The 20,119-nt window shown below is 35.1% G+C and overlaps 1 protein-coding gene across 5 annotated transcripts in view; it reads right to left on the reverse strand.

The window, feature by feature from the left end:
• The window catches only part of XPR1 (xenotropic and polytropic retrovirus receptor 1), a 213,916-nt gene that overhangs the window by 75,662 nt on the left and 118,135 nt on the right, over window positions 1-20,119 (reverse strand). For all 5 annotated transcript variants that reach the window (XM_042976286.1, XM_042976287.1, XM_042976288.1 and 2 more), the window contains one exon: window positions 6,209-6,310. In XM_042976286.1, coding sequence (XP_042832220.1) covers window positions 6,209-6,310 — 102 coding nt within the window. The remainder of the gene's footprint in view (window positions 1-6,208; window positions 6,311-20,119) is intronic.

Below are 20,119 nucleotides of genomic sequence, written 5' to 3' on the forward strand. Positions count from 1 at the left end.
TAAAGGAAAATCCTTGTTTGGAAGTAGGGGAGTATACAGCATATTTCAAAAAAGAATTCAATATTACCATAGTTACAGTGTTATACTTAGAAAAAGGGTTTAATACTTATCAATAGGTTTAAAAAGGATGAGAAACACTGCTTTTGACAAGTGTCCAAATCTATTTTTCAATGACACCACAGTTTTCTAGAGTCAGGGCTCCAAAAAGTTCAAATATATGGGACAGCACAGAATTTGGGAAAAGGTATATATGTACACAAAAATGTACTTTGGCCTATGAATTAAACTCTACAAATATACTTAAGAAATAAAAATGAATATTTCTAAGTAATTTTATAAATACTGATAAAAATAGCCTATCTTGGCAATAAATTCCAATCTCTACACATTCCAGTAAATCCAGTGACTGAATGAGAACAGATTATTTTAAGAATACATGCTTAATGCCATAAGCTCTCAGATAATAAAATATTTGATAAAAATTTCCAATAACCATTCAAAACTTTCAAAGCACCTATATGTCCCTTAAAGACATTAGGGACATTAGGGTTAACGAGATCTTATTTTTATTTATTTATTTATTTATTTGTTTGTTTATTTATTTGTTTGTTTATTTATTTTGAAAGATAGAGAGTACAGAGTACATCTGAGCTGTCAGAGCAGAGTCCAATGTGGGCTTGATTTCGCGAATAATGAGATCATGACTTGAGGTGAAATCAAGAGTTGGACGCTCAACGGACTGAGCTACCCAGGGACCCCAACAAGGTATTTTTTTTAGTTTTCACCAGATTTATATATATTTTACTTTTAGAGAAAAGTTATTTCAGAACTATAAACTATCTTAATAACAAAGCTATTATAGTTATGCAACTCAAGAATAATTGTTGATAAAACAACGTTAGTGTTTTAGAATACTTTGATTTTGTTGTATACTTATCTTGCAATGTTATGATCTTGCTAATTCAATTTATGGATGTCAGTATTATTTGAAATACAAAATTTGTAAGACGGCTGACCCATCCTAGATGATTCAGGGTAGTTAATTGTTATATTACATGACATTTTTGTGCTTTTATCTGGAATTCTTATTACCTGAGATTGTTACACCTCAAATACTGAAGTCTAAAACTTCCATGTGTGGGTAAAACAACTCCAGCCTCAGCAGACTATCTGTTATACTCCTCAATCCCAAATATGTCATGTACTTTGATTTCACAATGCATCTGGATAGGTGTTTCCCTGGAACACTGCACTCCAACTCCTCTCCGACTGTTATCCTCAATATGCTACTCCAAGAGCATGTGGAGATGCCTACGCATTTTCAAGGATGCAATTTAAATTTTACTTCTTGTGTAGGCTTTTCCTCAATCCCTCTCTTTTCCTCTAAGCAAAGTCAATGGTTCTTCATGTCACTTTCCACAGTACTTTGCAAAATTTGAAAATACCAAGTATCATATTGTACATAAAAGAAATAGTACAGTTGACCAATACACACAACAGCTATTCTACTATTCCATTCTACTATTTCTTCTCATGTATTTTTTAATTTTTATTTTAAAGTTTATTTATTTTCAGAGAGACAGAGACAGCATGAGTGGTGGAGGGGCAGAGAGAGAGGGAGAGTGAGAATCCCAAGCAGGTTCCACGCTGCCAGCGCTGAGTCCGATGCAGGGCTTGAACTCACGAAACCATGAGATCATGACCTGAGGTGAAATCAAGAGTCAGATGCTTAACGGACTGAGCTACCCAGGTGCCCATATATATTTTTTAAATACCCGAGATGACCCCTCGTATTTTAATTCCCTGACCCATGTGTAGAGTTGCAACCCACAGTTTAAAAAAAACATTACTTTTGATGACAATCGGCTTTTTTATTAAGATGCCATCCGGCAACTGTGTTACTCCATGACCATGGACATTGCCCATCTTCTCAGTCTTAGAAAGAAAGAAATGATATGACAGAAGAGAAGGACAGTGGATATGTGGATAGTACATAAATAATTTCCAACTTCTCCCCACCTCCCCATTCTTTAATAGCTCTGAAGTAAATGATTCTGTTGAAATGAACTCAAGAGAATCATGATGTAGGAAAAAATAATAGGACAATGGGAATTTTAAACAATATCACAGACCCATGATCATGCTAATTAATATATACTTAATCCATGTCTTTACACATATGCAAGCAAACACATACACACATATCAGTCATTAAGCCATAACTTAGCTATGTGGGTACTAGATACATATGATCACTTGTAAAATGAATATTTACTATTTCAGTGAAAGACATACTTATGTTTTATTACACACATTCAGTGGCATAATAATATACAATGCTTCAAATTCAGTAAGAATAAAGAAAAATAGACCTAATAGGATTACAGGAATAACTGTAATAGGAATAGTTCTGAGTAACTATTATCCAATTGGTCTTGCATATATATGAAGCCTGAAAATATTCTATAGCCAAGAAATAAATCTGTTTCTAATGCCATAATTTTCATACTTCTGAATAACACTACTGTAATTTCATTCCTTCCCTCCTACCTTTCCCACCTCCCTCCCTCTTTTTTGGTAAAGAACAGAAAAGCTCATAAAATTGCTGTGAATTCAGAATAATTAAAGCCAAAAAATTAGGACAGGTCAGAAAAAACAGACTGTTTAGAAACAAAGGAAGAAGCCCTTAGCTATTTAAAACATTCCAACTGGGGCGCCTGGGTAGCTCAGTAGGTTAAGTGTCTGACTCTTGATTTCGGCTCAGGTCATGATTTCGTGGTTTCGTGAGTTCAAGCCCTGTGTTGAGCTCTGAGCCGACAGACGGAGCCTGCTTGGGATGCTCTCTCTCTCCTCCCCCTCACCGAGGCCCCCCCCCCCCCCCCCGGGTCTTATAGCACTCTCTCTCAAAATAAATAAACATTTTTTAAAAAGGCTTGCCTGTTTTAATAATGGAATATTAAAAGCAACAGACACATTCTAACATTTTGTTTTTATGTATGCACATAAAAACATGGCTTGGAAGGTAAGTATTTTGAATGGAGAGAGAAAGCAAACTGGTTCAAAGAGAAAGGTATTGTAACATGAAGTCATTAATATTACCAATGGAAAAGGATATTACTGATCACCACAAAAAAAGATCTCTGACACTATCGCCTCTAGAATTGATGCCATTTTTAGTACTAAAAGAGACCTAGGAGACTTCAGTAATTAGTAATGTTATCACCAAAAAGGAGCCTTCCTTTAAAAAAACTTCCCTCTCCTCCCACAGTCTAAAAGATTTTATATATTAATATAAATAAAATAAAGAGCAATACAATGACTTACATGACTGACATCAAACTATTGTCAATTGTTTCTAACTCATTACATGTGGAACCCTAGAGGACTGGGAATGAATTTGCTCATCTTACAAGGTACATAGAGGCCTAAGAAGGTTAAATGGTAAACTTCTTCTAAAAAAATAGTAAGATTCAGAAATCCAAAACATAACTGGTAGGTAACAGAACTGGTATGAAAATAAATATTTACATTTTAGTAGTATTCATTCTATGTTTTGTTTGGCTTTTATAGCATTTTTTGGGGGGTACTTAAAAGCTTCAGTCAAGACTATATCTCACTTGAAAGTGACCATTATTAGCTGACCATTAAATAATCTGTGAGATATAAGTGGTGGAGGTAGGTTTATACACTAAACTCATCCCTGTTATTTTAGTTATTTATAGTTTTTCTGTGTCCTAGTCTCTGAGGATTGCTGTCTATAAGATAATCTGCCACAGAGCAGGTGGCTAAATAAGGAGGAAAATGATACTGTCTAGAACAAGAGCCAAATTCTATTTCTGTCAATCATGTCTTCATATTACCCATCACTTCCTGACCTGGCAAAAAGTCAGTCTGAAGACTATCAATTTGTACCTCCTCTGTGGTGACATCAAGAGACATGCCCTACTGGTCCTGCCAACACACTAGGAAAAAGGAAGTCATTTAATCACAGCCTCCAAACTTTCAATAGTAGAAAGCCTAAAATTATTTTTGAAAAATAATGAAATTTAAGATACCATTTTTCAAACTAGGGTTATAACTCAATATGGAGTCATAAAAGCAATTGTGTGGATCATAAATTGGCATAAGTCAAAGAGAAATAATTATAGAAAACAATATATACTACACATAGTAAGGATATTATTCCATGAAAAAATATTAATTATTTAAATATACTGCATATACACACATATATAGATGCATACAAACATACATAAAATACACATATCTGACTAGGTATGATGGGTCACATGTGTATACAGTTTTTACTACAACTTAACACGCAGTATATATATCTCTTATTAACAGTATTTTTTTTTCTTTGTATACTAACGAGCATTATCTACTCTTTGTGATCTCAATAATCCACATAGAACTGGGCTCAGAGATCTTTCCAAAAAAAATCACAGAAAAAAAAAAAAGCTAATAAACTTGGCCTTTATATTTTTCATTTACAGGCATAGGTCATATCCTATAGCCTTTTCTCAGTCTAAACACTCTTTCCCCTGCAAATGCCTTCCTCTTAGCTTCCTCTTCCTCATTCTTCATTACATGGCTGCCCTCTCCTTCTCTGTCTACACTGCTAGTTCCTCTTTCACTCCTACTCCTAATTATGGAAATTATCTCTGTTCTTGCACATTGCAATTGTTCTGTACATTTTCCCCTTGCTGAAAATCTATCCACTGCACAGTTTCAAATAATATTGCCATTTTGTCTCTGCATTCTAGGTACTTACAGTGTAGTGCAAAGGACATGCTATGCCCTTTCATGGCTCTGTGTCTCTGCATAAACTGCTCTCTTTGCCTAGGAAGTCTAGCCATAAGGGAGAGGTGAGGAGAACTAAGGCATTTGCTTCCTTTTTTGTTTCTTTTTTGCTAAAAGGCAGTGACTTGCTAAGGAGATTAAACCAGTTAAAAGGAAAATCAACGATGCGTTTATTTACTAATTCTTAGAAGAAATAATTACTGGCGCAAGGTCTTGAGGAGCTAAAATTTAATCAGTAGTTGCAGAGATTTGCCATGGACTAAAGAGGGCTATCTTTTCTAAAAAGATTGGAGGGAAATAAATCAGGGTAAGAATGTGAACAAGTATTTTGGGGGAGGGGTGGCCTAGATCTGCATAAGTATTATACACCCAACAGGAGCTGAAGGCCTTTATTTTTATTTGTAAGGAAGGAGTATAGTATAATGAGCATGATGGAGAAGATGGTGGGGTCAGAAAATTCAAGACAATGGAGTTGGGTCCAGAAAAATATTTTGGAGCATGGAAAAGGGCACTGATTAGGACCTGTGGGTAGCTTTGAAGACACAGTTAAGAATGTAACAGTGAATTTACACTGGTTCAAACTTGTTCTGGTATGTGATTTTTTCCCCCAGCTATCCTAAGCACCCAGGGAATAGGCATGGAGAAGGAAAGGCTGGATTGGTTCATAGTTGGAATTTTGCTAGGCAGAAGCAGTACAAAGCAATGAGGGTAAAGGATTTAAAAAGCACAAGGGACAACACGGTTAAGATGACTAACAGAGAGGGAAGTAATTCTGGGAGGGGTCTTGTCAACTGGAATAGATGAAGGAGTCAAGAAACTTGAGCTCTGTGAGACAGAAAAACAGAAGTTAAAGGACTAGGGGAGTAAACATATATAAAAAACAGAATTTTAAAGGGTCAGATATAAATAAATAGAAGTTCTAGTATTTCCTCCTCAACTCCAATAGCATCTTGTAGATGCCACTCTGGAGACAATGCTCTAGAGAGATAGAAATGAGTATTCCATACAATGGAAAGACAAAAGAAATGTAATTAATAAGCAGGAACTGCTTATTTAGCTTATTTAGCTGTAATTTAGCTTTGAGATGATAAAATCAAATTTCTGAGTCTTTAAAGCTTTAGCCTGGACTTGAGCGAAGCTCTACAAAGTACTGGTTCACAAGGAGGTTCCCAAATCCTTGCAACTGCAAAAGAATCTAGGCAATGACCATATTAGGCTTAAATACTGAAGCACCAGATGCATTCCTACCTTAGCTATAGAAAACATCCCTAAATGCAGTATAGGAAGGAAAACAAGCCACTATTTTAAAATAATGATCAGAAGGTTAAATAAACAATGACATGCAGAGTTTCTCTTTCCGTAACAGCAGAAATTCTATTGTATGTTGTACCAAAAAACTACTCACCTGAATAAAATGTGTTGATTTTGGCAAGTTCCTTTTCACAGGTTTGGAAAAATTTTTCTTCAAACTTGGCAAAATACCTCTTTACTGTGTCCTCATCTGTAACTGAAAGCAAGGAAAACATTTAAATTTAATGACCAAAGGTCAATTAAGAAAGCTAGGGAAAGGGTGCCTGGGTAGCTCAGCGGGCTAAGCATCTGACTCTTGATTTCAGCTCATATCTTGATCTCAGGGTCATGAGTTTAAGCCCCTCACTGGACTCCATGTTGGGCGTGAAGCCTATTGGGAAAACACAAACACAAAAACCAAAACAAAAACCAGGCACCTGGGTGGCTCAGTCGGCTAAGCGTCTGACTCTTGATTTCAGCGCAGGCTATGATCCCAAGGTCCCTGGGATTGAGCCCCGAGTTGGGCTCTGCCCTAGCAGGGAACAGAGTCTGCTTGGGATTCTCTCTCCCTCTCTCTCTCTGCCCCTCCCCCACTTGTATAAGCTCTGTCTCTCTTGGTTTTGGCTCAGGTCATGGTCTCACAGTTTCATGAGTTTGAACCCCGCATCAGGCTCCACGCTGGCACTATGGAGCCTGCTTGGGATTCTTTCTCTCTCCCTCTCTCTCTGCTCCTTCCCCACTTGCGCTGTCTCTGTCTCTCTCAAAATAAATAAATAAACTTTAAAACATAAATAAACTTAAAAAAATACATTAGGGAAATAAAATTTAAACTTACTACTTTCTTAGTATTCAAAATGACAACAATGAATTGTGAACCATATTAAGAAAAGACTACTAAAAGGCCTCTTTATAGGAATGCAGCCATTTTTTAACTGGATGAGACTCTAAATCTCCACTATGATAAATTTGCAGTGGTGGAGAAAATAAGTGTTCTAAGACTTGGGGACAGGAAGACACTACTGGAGACAGAGGTGATCAAGGAAGAGTCAAGGTGTTGGGAGTTGAAAATGAATAGGATTCAGCAAAAGTAAATATTTCAGGGAATAAAAAAAGGAACAAAAATGAAGACATGAATATGTAATATGTTCCTGGAAAAAAAAAATGAATCAATTGTTCCTACTATATTAAATTGCTATCAACTCATTTTCACTTAGCTGCACCAGCATAGAAAAATGTAGACTGATGGTTATAAATTAGGTATTTTAAGGCTACAGATGCTGGGTATGAACATAAGTGGGTTGAGCAAATGGGTGACTGTGCAAGTATAGTGATAAATGGCAACAGACATCTTCAGGATAAGGAGTGGTATGCATTCTGGCAAGTGAGAGCATATGTCCATCTAGCTAGTTGCTGCCCTGTGGCAATAGGTGGTTAAGGTTGTCAGATCTTCCAATTTTCAGGAGAAGTCATAAAATCTAGATATTTTAAAAACACAGTATAGGCCAATCAATATATGTCTCTGCAGGCTGGATCCACTTTGTGAGTTCTATCATATAGCTATTAATTTACTGAATATCGTAAGTACAGACATATGTAGCTTCAGGAAACCCACCTCCCCAAGCCTAAATGGGTATGTTTCTTGCCCAAGTGAGATTTGACTAGACTCCAGATGCTAATTATAATACAGAACTATCCTATTTCTGGATCTCTCGGGCATCCTAAGCTTAAAATGTCTAGGAAAAAGTATAGATTCTTTTATGTCCCTCAGATGTTTCAAATCTTAGTGCAATCCCCAAAACCCTTAAACAATTCAACTATCCAGGAATAAGAGAAAATGGTATTTCCTTGAGTAATATGCAACACCTACATATATACTGTTTCTTTGTATCAGAGATACTTTAAACAAAAACAAAAGTTTAAAGTGAAGTTGTAGGGGTGCCAGAGTGGTTCAGTCAATTAAGCATCCGACTTCAACTCAAGTCATGGTCTCGCAGTTCTTGAGTTCAAACTGTGCATCAGGTTCTGTGCTGACAGCTCAGAGCCTGGAGACTGCTTCAGATTCTGTGTCTCCCTCTTTCTCTGCCCCTCTCGCACGCTGTCTGTCTCTCTCAAAAATAAACATTAAAAATTTTTTTTAATTAAAAAAAAATGAAGTTCTAATAAGCATGTCAAATCTATTCATTTAATTTGAGTAACGCAAATGTGAAAAAAAATACCACTACACAAAACCTTGAGTTTTATTTGTATATCTACTTCTTTATTTCTTATGCTTTAGAACTTAATAGATAATGCAGGATTCTACCGATTTTGCAGGGAAGAAAGGATGGCCACTCTTAACTTCCTCATGTAAGCTCAATAATTTAGGTACACTAAAGGCTATAGCTGCCCAAGGCCACTGAGAATTATTTTTTCAAAGTATAAAGCAGGTCAAAGCTTTCTTTCAAGGTGACCTTGAGTTAGAGATGATCCATGGTAACAGATGCTACTCTTATAATAACTTCTAGCTGTAGCTGATTTAAAATAAGAGTTAATTACCTATTTTCTTTTCATTTTTATTTTATTCTTCATTGTATTGTTAGGAAAGAAAACCTAAAACCAAAATATGGGCTTGGTCATACTTACTTTGTTTCCCTATTAACAGAGAGCTTTCATTAACACACATTAACATGAGATGATGGAAATAAAGTCGTTCACCAAAGCGATTTAAATATAGCTTGTTTTAAAAATAATTTTAACATACTAATATTTATATAGAGGTTGCATATTCAGCAACATCAACTATTTAAAATATTACCAAGAACAAAGAAACCAAAAAACCTAAATAAGCCTCATGTATTAAAGTATGTAACATTCTACTCATGAATCAATCTCATATGAATTCTTCATTTCCTCAACTAGAGAGTGTTTTATCTAAAATACCAGCAGTCTCTTATGTAGATTTCTGGTTCCCATATAACTTAATGCCCACAAATTACAAGAGGGTAAGACAAGCTTACAGCAACACTAAAAAGTAATAGCAAAAAAGAGAGAAAAGTAATAGCAAAAAGAGGGAAGAATTATACAAAAAAATAGATTTGCATATACAGATACTTTCCCTTTTTGAAAGTTCAAGTTACACCACTTTACTTTTACATAAAAAGACATAACATCAGTACCTGCTTTTGCTAACTGAAAAGAAACCTGAAGAGGATTTCTGCTTTTACAAAAAAATGTTTTTTAAAGTTTTCAGCATTTGTTTTGCAGCAGGCCATTACAAAGGCAGCCAGCACTCTGGGCAGTGAGAGTGACCCCACAAAGCACCTTCCCCGAGAACTGCACTCAGTATCTCAGCATCAAGCCACCATAGCTTTGAACCATGTCAGTGAGCATCTGTGCCTTATCTTGATTTATTTTGTGCATCTGTGACCAAAGTATATCCTAAGGTATCAGAAAAGCATAAGAGAGGGTATTTTGGGGGCCTGGGAACACTAAAAATTGTTTCTATATAAATTAATGGTAACAGTATCTTCACTATACATCATTTTGGCTTATGAAAGGTTTCATAGGAACAGTCTATTTTGGGGGAAACTTGTATACAGAGATTTAAGATTAAGATAAAGGGAGCATCAAATCAGTGAGGAAAGAATGGACTATATAAAAACAGGGTTGAGCCATCCATTTAAATAAACTCCAAATGGAGTTAAAGAAACAATATTAGAAAATAGCAGAAAAAAATTAAATAACCCTACATGGGGAAAGTTACCCTACACACTACACAAAACAGGCCATAAAGAGAATGATTGACATTCTCACATAATGGAAAATCTCCATTCTACAAGATACCAGAAGCAAAGTTAAAAGACAGGGAAAATGTATCTGCAACATTTAAAATAAAGGATTCACATGCAAAATAGACTTTAAAAATTTCTTACAAATCAGTATTACAAGATATTCCATACGAAAAATGGGTACATTAAAGGAATCCATAGAAAAATACAAATGGCCAATGAACAAAAGAAAGGATGCTTAACAGCCCAGATATCAGATGTTACTTCAAAATAATGAAATATAATTTTTCAACCATCATAATGGAATAAATTTTAAAGTATTTTTTCAGCAATGGTAAAGGTAAATGAACTCTTGCTCCCTGTTGGTGAGAATGTAAATTTGCAAATCCATTTAGGAAGGGCCATCAAAATTTTCAGTGTGTTCAATCCCACATGTAAGAAATATTTCTAAAGGAATCTCTGCACAAAAGGATGTGTGCACAGGGATGTTCATGCAACACTGTTTTTAATAGTAATAAAACAAAGTAACATCCAACAAAAGGGGAACAGATAAATTATAATATCATATAACACTATGCAGCCATTTAAAAAAGATAGACATACATCCTGGTTATGTATGAAAATTGTAAGACACTGCTGATGAAAAATTTGAATATATACAGCATGATCTCATTTATGAAAAAATATGTGCATAAATCAATATTCATATGTACATTCATAGAAAGAAGACTGGAAGAATGCATAACAAACTGTTAATTGTGGTTATTTCATTTGAAAGAGGAGAAGGTATGAAAGGGAATCTCACATTTCACTATCTATATTCTATCTATATATTGAATTCATTACAATGAGATGTAGCCACGAATGATAAATAAATTACATTGTATAAAGAGTATTATTAACTGGAAGGAAAAAAAGTAACATGCGGCATACAAATCTTTAAATTATACATAGTAAAATCTAACCAGCACAGCTAGTTGAAAAAAAGTTAACTGTATCAGAATTTAGATGAAAACAGGATGATTAAGCCCTTTACCTCAGTTATGAGAAGTTGGTGGAATGCTGATTTCTAGAATATCAATTTCTATTATGCTTCCTATAACCTATCTGCTGAATAATGTTAGAAATTAATAATCCTAAACTGAAGAAACAGAATTTTAGCGTTCAGAAATCAACTAGCCAGTTTCCCGTTTTAGAGTTGAGAAAATACAGGTGTAGAGAACCTAGATAACACGAGGTTTTTTCCCCCTCCAGTAACAATGTAAATTTTACAGAAACTCACTATATTTTCTTATTATAAAATAAAGAATATAAAAGTGACACCTATTTGTTACTGAAATGTTATGCACTGAACTGTGCAGCCACCCTCTCCTAAAATTTAAATGTTGAATCCCTAATCCCCAATGTGATTGTATTTAAAGTTTATTTATTTTGAGAGAGAGCGCACAAGCAGGGGAAGGGCAGAAAACAAAAGAATCCCAAGCAGGCTCCACACTGTCAGCACAGAGCCCAACGTAGGGCTCGAACTCACAAACTGTGAGATCCTGACCCGAGCCAAAATCAAGAGTCAGACACTTAACCAACTGAGCCACCCAGGTACCTCCTCGATGTGACTGTATTCAGAGGCAGGGCCTCTGAAGAGGTTAATTAAGATGAAATGACATCATAAGGATGGCCTTATTCCAAAAGGGCTGGTGTCCTTATGAGAAGAGAAAGAGACATCAGAAATACCCCTGTATGTGGACACCGAGGAAAGGCAGGTGAAAAGTAGCCAGAAAAGGCCCTCTGCGAGCCATACTAGAAGAGTTTGCACCTGATCTTGCATTTTAATCCTCCAAAACTGTGAGATCATAAAGTTCTACTGATTAAGCCACACAGTCTATGGTATTCTGTTATGACAGCCCAAGCACACTAATACAATGAATTCAACATGTCCTTAATTCAGTAATTAATCTCAAAAGATTAAGCCTACTTTTAAAAAAGGTAGCATAAATAACTACAAATCTTAACAACACATATCAACAATTCTAAGATTAGCATCAACAGGAAAAATCCCTGGAAGACAAAGGGGTGAAAAAAATCCAGAATTGGTCAAGAATGATTCAGAGAACACTGCTGTAGAGAACCCTTTGCTCTGAATTAAATAAATATTAAGTCAGCTATACTAAAGAGACAGGGAGAGAAAATGAGGGACAGATTTCTTTGTCATTCTATTATGGTCAAAATTTTACCTCAAATTTGGAGATGACAGAAAATTTTTTTCTCATCCACCCCCAAATTAGGAAATTAATAGCAAATGACTCTAAGAGAACTAATCAAGGTAAAACATCCCGACTGCATAGCAACCACCATCAAGTGCTTTTTGCTGCAACTGTCAGGAATATTTTTCTTTTTATACGAGACTTGTCATTCTACTTTCACATGCAGTCTCTCAAAAATCTACTTCTTAAAACCATTATTAATTTCTTCAAATATCTTATATGTCCCATTCAACTTTTTTTTTTTAATTTTTTTTTTAACGTTTTATTTATTTTTGAGACAGGGAGAGACAGAGCATGAACAGGGGAGGGTCAGAGAGAGGGAGACACAGAATCTGAAACAGGCTCCAGGCTCTGAGCTGTCAGCACAGAGCCCGACTCGGGGCTCGAACTCACGGATCGTGAGATCATGACCTGAGCCGAAGTCGGCTGCTTAACCGACTGAGCCACCCAGGCGCCCCCCGTTCAACTTTTTATTACAACTTTCCATGTTCTTAATTTCCAGCTCTATGATACTGAAGGGAGGGATTTTTTTTTTTTTATCTTTTTAGATCTTATGTCCAACATAATGTCTGGTAGACAGTATGTGCTTCATACATTATTTTTTGAAACTGCTAATGTTGAAATGATGTTAATAATGTTTGCAAAAAATTATGATGTATTTATTAAGTTTTAAAAAATGAAACTCCAGGGGCACATGGGTGGCTCAGTTGATTAAGCGTCTGACTCTTGAATTTGGCTCATGTCATGATCTCATGGTTTATGAGATCGAGCCCTGCATCAGGCTCCACCCTAATAGGGTGGAGCCTGCTTGGGATTCTCTCTCCCTCTCTCTCTCTCTCTCTCTGCCTCTCCCCCAGTCACATACTCCCTCTCTTTCTTTCTCTCTCAAAAAAATAAGCACTAAAAAAAATGAAACTCCAATAATTGGATATTCATGCACAAAAGAATTAAGTTGCATCCCAACCTCATGCCATATATGAAACAGCTAAATGAATCAAAGACCTAAATGTAAAAGCTAAAACTATAAAACTTTCAAAAAAAAACAGGCATAAATCTTCATGACCTTAGATGACACAATGGTTTCTTAGATATGACACAAAAAGCAGTAGGGATGAAAGAAAAAGTTGATAAACTGGACTTCATCAAAATTAAAAACTTATGTGTTTGAAAGAACACTATGAAGAAAGTAAAAGAACCCCCACAGAATGGGAGAAAATATCTACAAACCACATATCAGATAAGGTCTAGTATCCAGAATATATAAAGAACTCTTAGGATTCAACAATAAAAAGACAGATAACCCAATTAAAAAATGGGCAAAGGATCTGAATAAATATTTCTCCAGAAAAATATACAAATGGCCAATGGCATATGAAAACATTTCAACATCAACAATCATTAGGGAAATGCAAATCAAAACCACAATGCCACTTCATATCCACTAGGATGGCTATGATTAAAAAAGAGAGAGACAGACAAACAGACAATAACGAATACTGACACGAATGAAGAGACATTAGCACCTTCATACATTGCTGGTGGGAATGTCAAAATGGTGCAAGCACTTTGGAAAACAGTTTGGCAGTTCCTCAAAAAACTAAATATACAATTACCATATGATCTAGCAATTCCACTTCTAGATACATACCCAAGGGAAGCGAAAACATGTTTACACAAAAACTTATACACAAATGTCTACAGCAGCATTATTTGTAATAGCCAAAAAGTGAAAACAATCCAAGTGTCAATATATCAACTGATTAATGTATAAACCAAATATGGTCTACCCATATAATGGAGTATTATTCAGCCATAAGAATGAATGAAGTACTATTACATGCTACAGCATGGATAAATCTTGAAAACGTTATGCAAAGGGAAGAAGCCAGGCACTAAAAACCACACATTCCATTTATATGAAATGTCCAGAGCAGACAAATTCACAGAAGCAGAAAGTAAATTAGTGGTTGGCATGGGCTGTGGGGGGGAGGAGGAGGGGATGAGGAGTGATGAAATGTTCTGGAATTAGACAGTAGGGACAGTTGTAGAAATCTGTGAATGTATTAGAAATTACTAAATTATATACTTTTAAAGGGTAAATTTTGTAGTATCTGAATTATATCTCAATAAAATACATTTTAGCTCCAAATGCACTGATAAATTAAAACATTCATTTACTTATTCAACAAATAATGATTGTGCCTATTAGATGCTAGGCTCTGTGCTAAATGATGGGGATATATAAGTAATGATGAACAAGATGGATGTGACTCCTGTCCCTTAAAGACTGTGCATTCAAGTGACTGAGGCAGAAAGAAACTCACACAAATAAAAAAAAGAATTACAAACTGAAAAGTGCTGTGAAGGCAACAGGGTATGAGAAGGGAGGTAGGTACTGGGATGTTTAGCTATCCTTCAGGCAGGGTAAGAGATGGTCAGCAAAGATCTCATCTTAGGAGATGACATTTAATCTGAAACCTGAACCTAAAGGACGAGAAAGAACAAGAGAAGAGCAAAATAGTTCCCAAGAGTGGTAATAACAGATTAGGAAAGGAGCTGGGGTGCTTGAGAACCTGAAAGGCAGGTTACTATGGAACTGAACAGCAGGTAGTGATAGGAGGTTAAGATTAGGGCGGTAGGCAAAGGCCTTTACACATGGGAAGGCCATGTCATAGAGTTTGAATTTTATTCTAAGTGCAATGGAAAATATTGAAGGGTTTTAAGCAGGAATCTAAAAAGTAGAATTAGTTTACTTTCACTAAATGATTATTTAAAATAGCATTTCCCAGGACATTAGGTATGAGATGAATGGAGAAGAATTCCAAGGAATTCAAGTAAGTTTGGGAAGTATGAGTGCAAACAGAAGTCAACTGATCTTTTTAAGGTAATAGTTCTCAACTGGGGATGGTTTTGCCTCCCAGGAGTTATTTGGCAACGTCTGGAGACATTTTGGGTTGTCACAACAGGAAGGGTATTGCTAGAATATAATGGATAGAGGACAGGGATGCTGCTAAACATCCTACAAGGGCCAGGACTTCATCCTCTCTCTCCCCTCCTTCTCAACAAAGAATTATCCAGTCCAAAGTGTCAACAGTGCCACAGCTGGAAAACTCTGCTTTAAGGGTAAAGAAGCATTACTATGCTAATAAGCACTGTTATTATTCTATGAGAAGGAGATATAGTATATTGTGTTTCTCAAAGTTATTTATAAGAATATAATCTTTCTTTGGGGTGGAGGGGGAATGGCAGGGGAAAGATGAGAAAGGGGGTGTAGAGTATCTAGCAAAACTTCCAAGAACATTACTCTGTGGAACACTAGTTGGAGAGGCACTAACTTTAATATCACCTCTTTATATTTTTATTATATTCCATATCCAATAGTTGCTATGACTTCTTAGCCTCTCAAAAACTACTCATAAATGAAAGAGCTGATGAATAGAAATTAACATGTGACTGGGTTCCATCACATATAGGAAGAATATTTAGCACTACTGATTTCATGTTTTTAAGGAGAAAAGGTGTTTTTTTTAAGTGTGATTTACAAATTAGGAATAAATAACTTGAAATTCTATTTTTTCTCAAATGCTACTTCATCAACAGATGGGTGAATTATATAAAGCATATGGCTAAGAAGATTTCAAAAATAAAAATGTTACTCTAAAATCACTGGTGTAGTAGAAATAGAACTGGGAGTCATTCATTCAACAAGTATTAAGTCCCTTGTATGTACCAGGCAGGCACCAGGGATACAATAATAAGCAAAATGCATGTAGACTCCACCCTCAGAGATTACACTCTACCTGAGGAAACAGACTTTAGTCAAATAATCACACAAATACACAAAACGTAATATGGGTTTTGAAGAAAATGTAAACATGAGAAAAAATAGCAGTGGCATCTATCTAGTCTGCAAGGAGTTGAGGGAAGGGAGGTGTGGGAGTTTCTGAAGAAGTGTCACCTCAGATGAAATCTGAAGGATAAGTAGGCATTTAGATACAGCTTAAGTGCTCTAAGCATATAGATGCTGTGGAAGGAGGCATAGTACATTTGAGAAACTAAAGAATATGTGACTGGATGGAATCCAGGGGGCAAGGACAACAATGGTGGCAGTTAAGGCCAAACAGGCAAGCAGGGATCTGATTGGTTAGGATCTTGAAAAATAAAGGGCTAGCCTTTTTCCTATGACCAACGAGACATCTTTGAACAATTTTAAGCAGAGGAATAATTGTGATCAGATATGCTTTGTAAATAAAGGGATATGGGAGACCACTCAGATGTAGCACAATAGTTACCATGATAGCCTTAACCAGGGTGAAGCCACTGGAGATAAGAAGTGGAGAAATTCAAGAGACAATATTGAAATCAATATGGTTTTAGTGACATATTGGATATGGTTCTATTGTCAATTACCTGCATTACCTTGAGTAAGTGAATCTCTGGCTCTTGTTTTCTCTTTGACAAATGAGAGCATTTCATTAGGCAATCTCTAGGTCCCCCTGCAGTTCCAAATTTCCTATTCCATAATTAAAGCTGCTATTTTCTGTAAAACCCAACTACACTGAAGGGTCCTAAGCAAAACTTTATGATCTATTTTGAGGTTCCATCAGATGAGGTTAATTAAAAGTGCTTTTAAAATAGTCATGGTAGAACAACAAAAAATTCTTTTAATTCAGACAGTGACATGTAATTGAGATGAAATTATTGGCACTAACTCTGATACAATCAAAAGTATTTATCACCTCAATAAATATTTACCTAATGTCTGCTAGGCAAAAAAAATAAAAAAATAATAAATGAAATACTGGTATTTCTAACATGAGCGCAACTCAATAGTAAAGCAGGTATTATATGCTAGTGTTTTCAAATGTGTTTTGTCCCTGTAACCTCTAAAAGAATTTTGGAAAACTTTCTTACATATATTTATGACAAAAGATTCTGTACACATTTAAATAGTTTAAATGTAATTTTTGGTGCACTGTAATTATTTACAGTTTAAAACAAAATGACACTGTTTCTAATGTGGCTAATGGAATTTAAATGCCATCACAATATGGTAACTACTATCATTCATTATTAAATATACACACAACAAGCTCTTCTTTAACAGTTGGAAATTTTATATCATTTTGGGTTTTTTTTTCCCATTTTGTTTTCTTGAATTTGCATTTCTACTCTACTCATATTACAGAATTTATTCTAATATATTTTTAGGTTTGAAAGTCATTTATTGATCATCCTATCATACTTCCTAGCCATTAAATATACATAAATTACAATTTAAATACAAAAACTTTCCTAACCATAAAGCTCTAAATATTAAAATTTCTTCTGGACTGGGTTATCATTAGAATTATTAGAACATACTACATCAACACAATATAAATATGTAATAAATTTTGAAAGTATTAAACATAAGTAAAATGTTACTGGGAATTGGAAAATAAACTTAATTTTTAAATTTAAATAGATAGAGCTTTCCTCCCAATTAGCTCATATACCCACTGATAAATGTTACATTATTGCTAGCATGATGAATATCACATTGGTAGAATTTAAGAATATTGCAGAATGAGACAATTAAGAAACACTGATGGCACTATTTTTCATCTTATAGATATAACTGCTGAGAAATACTTTTCACATAAATAAGATCAGACTGAAAGTTTATTGTAGCAATGTGAATTTTCTGAACTCCTTACAAGTGTCTTCCAATAACTGCATAGGGATTTTTTGTTAAAAATTAATTTTAATAATACACAAGCTGACAATTAAGTCTTCTTTCCAATTCACTGACAACAAACAAAGAAAACAATTTTACTTCAAAAGGATTTGTTACCTTGTTTTTTAAAAAAAGTTTATTTATTTTGAGAGAGAGACAGAGCGGGAGAGGGGCAGTGAGAAAAGGAGAAAGAGAGAATCCCAAGCAGGTTCCACATTGTCAGCTCAGAGCCTGAGGCAGGGCTTGAATTCATGAACCTTGAGATCATGACCTGAGCCGATATCAAGAGTCAGACACTTAACTGACTGAGCCACCCAGGCACCCCAGGATTTATTACCCTGTTACTCACATTCTTAGCATTTACACCAAGAATTTGAGTATCTCAGACTATTCCTTTGGGGGCTACACAGGTAAAGCATTGTAACAAAATTCAGATTTAGCAAAAGACAAAGCTTTCTTTTAAAAAATCAGGGCAAGACCATTTGAAAAGGAACTGCTTGGCTGCTGGCAACTGCTAAGGCAAATCAATTTCAGGATTTAGTATGGATGGGAGATTTGGAAATGAATTCCCTTGAAAGACAATAAATAAAGGACTTTCTTCCAGCACTGTTCTTCATCGAATCATCGTGGCAAAATACTAATTTGTATACAGATGATATTTCCGAGAGAATTACTTATTCTTTACTGAATGGTTTCCACTTGCTAATTCTGATAACCTAATTATTTACTTCATATAATTGGAAAGTGACTGACATTATTTAAATCCACTTACTAATTAAATTTATCTAGTTAAATCCACCTTCAGCTGAATTATTACTAATCACAGTTCTTTTTCACTTCTGCAAAGCAACAGGTCATAAATATTATTAAGAATGGAGTTACTATAAACAAAGAAATATAAAATATCTGATTACCTAAGACGAATAGTATTAGTTTAACTGAATTTTCAGTTTTTTCTTTTTTTTTTCTTCTTGCAAAGATGAGTACAAGAATGAACCATAAGAAGTAAAACCACTCTGGTTACTTATTCCAGGAATAAAGCTTTCAAAGAACTATAATTATGTAACTATCTCATTTCTCTCTAAAGTGCCAGGCACGCAGCTAAAGATAGAATGCATTTATGATGAATGTAACATCAATATTCCAATCAGATATAAAAAGTGAGGAAACAGGTTTCTAACAAAGAAAGTACCAAAAAATTAAGGTATGTTTTATTCTTTGTTAATTCCTTAAGCTCCATAAATTATTGAAAAATTTCTTCTATATTCCCAAATTTTATTCTGATATCAAAGCAACATAACAACTAAAATATATACATATAAGTTCTTAGCTCAAATTCCCTAAAAGTCAGGGTTTCATATGCTTCCCTCCTCCTCTGTATTTTGGGACTATTCAGTATTCTTCAAATTAGGCCAGAAAGCAACAACCAATAAAGAGACTCTTCCAATCATTAATAGATAATTAACAAAATGCATCCCAGAATCATACTGAGAAATATGAGACCAAAGGAAAAGTATATAAAGTATTGAAATTTAGGAAATGAACAAGTGACTACTAAAATGAAATTTTTAAAAATGTTCAGTGATTTTGCATATTTTAAATAGGAGATTTGGACAGGTGGCAAAGTTCCTATTTTCTCGAGGAAAAAAAGAACACTTTCAATTCAAGTAAAAAAAAAAACACAAAAACAATTTCTGATCCCAAAAATAACAGTTTTGGCTCCTAATTACATATAGACAAACTTACCACCTAAGCAACTAAAGCATACTCTGTAGCTGCATCCCTCTTAAAACAATACATGGATTGAGATGGTGACATAGGAGGCTCCTGAATTCACCTGTACAACTAACTTACAGAGCAACTCCTTTCTGGAAAAAAAAAATCCAGAAACTAGCTGAGGACTCTTAAATATCAGACGAAAGAGAAAATGCCCACATCACCCTTAGTGAAATGATCAGGAAAGACTGAGACTCACTCTCACCATAAACCCCACTCCCCTAGCAAAGTGCCAGACAATTGGGAGGGAACTCCCAACTCCCAGCTTTTCCCAGAGGAGAGAAGGGGTTGATTCCCCACATCTAAGGAAGACACAGAAACACAATAATGGTTCAATGGGTTCAATAACCCAGTTTCAGCAATGCAGATAATCCATACAGAATATCAATAAGCAAACAATGGACTTAAACTAACCAGATGAGCCTAACAGACATTTACAGAACATTCTATCTAACAATAGCAAAATACACACTCTTCTTAAGTACACATGAAACATTCTCCAG

This window comes from Panthera tigris, chromosome F3, assembly GCF_018350195.1.
Source record: "Panthera tigris isolate Pti1 chromosome F3, P.tigris_Pti1_mat1.1, whole genome shotgun sequence".
In the NCBI taxonomy this organism is placed as follows: Eukaryota; Metazoa; Chordata; class Mammalia; order Carnivora; family Felidae; genus Panthera; species Panthera tigris.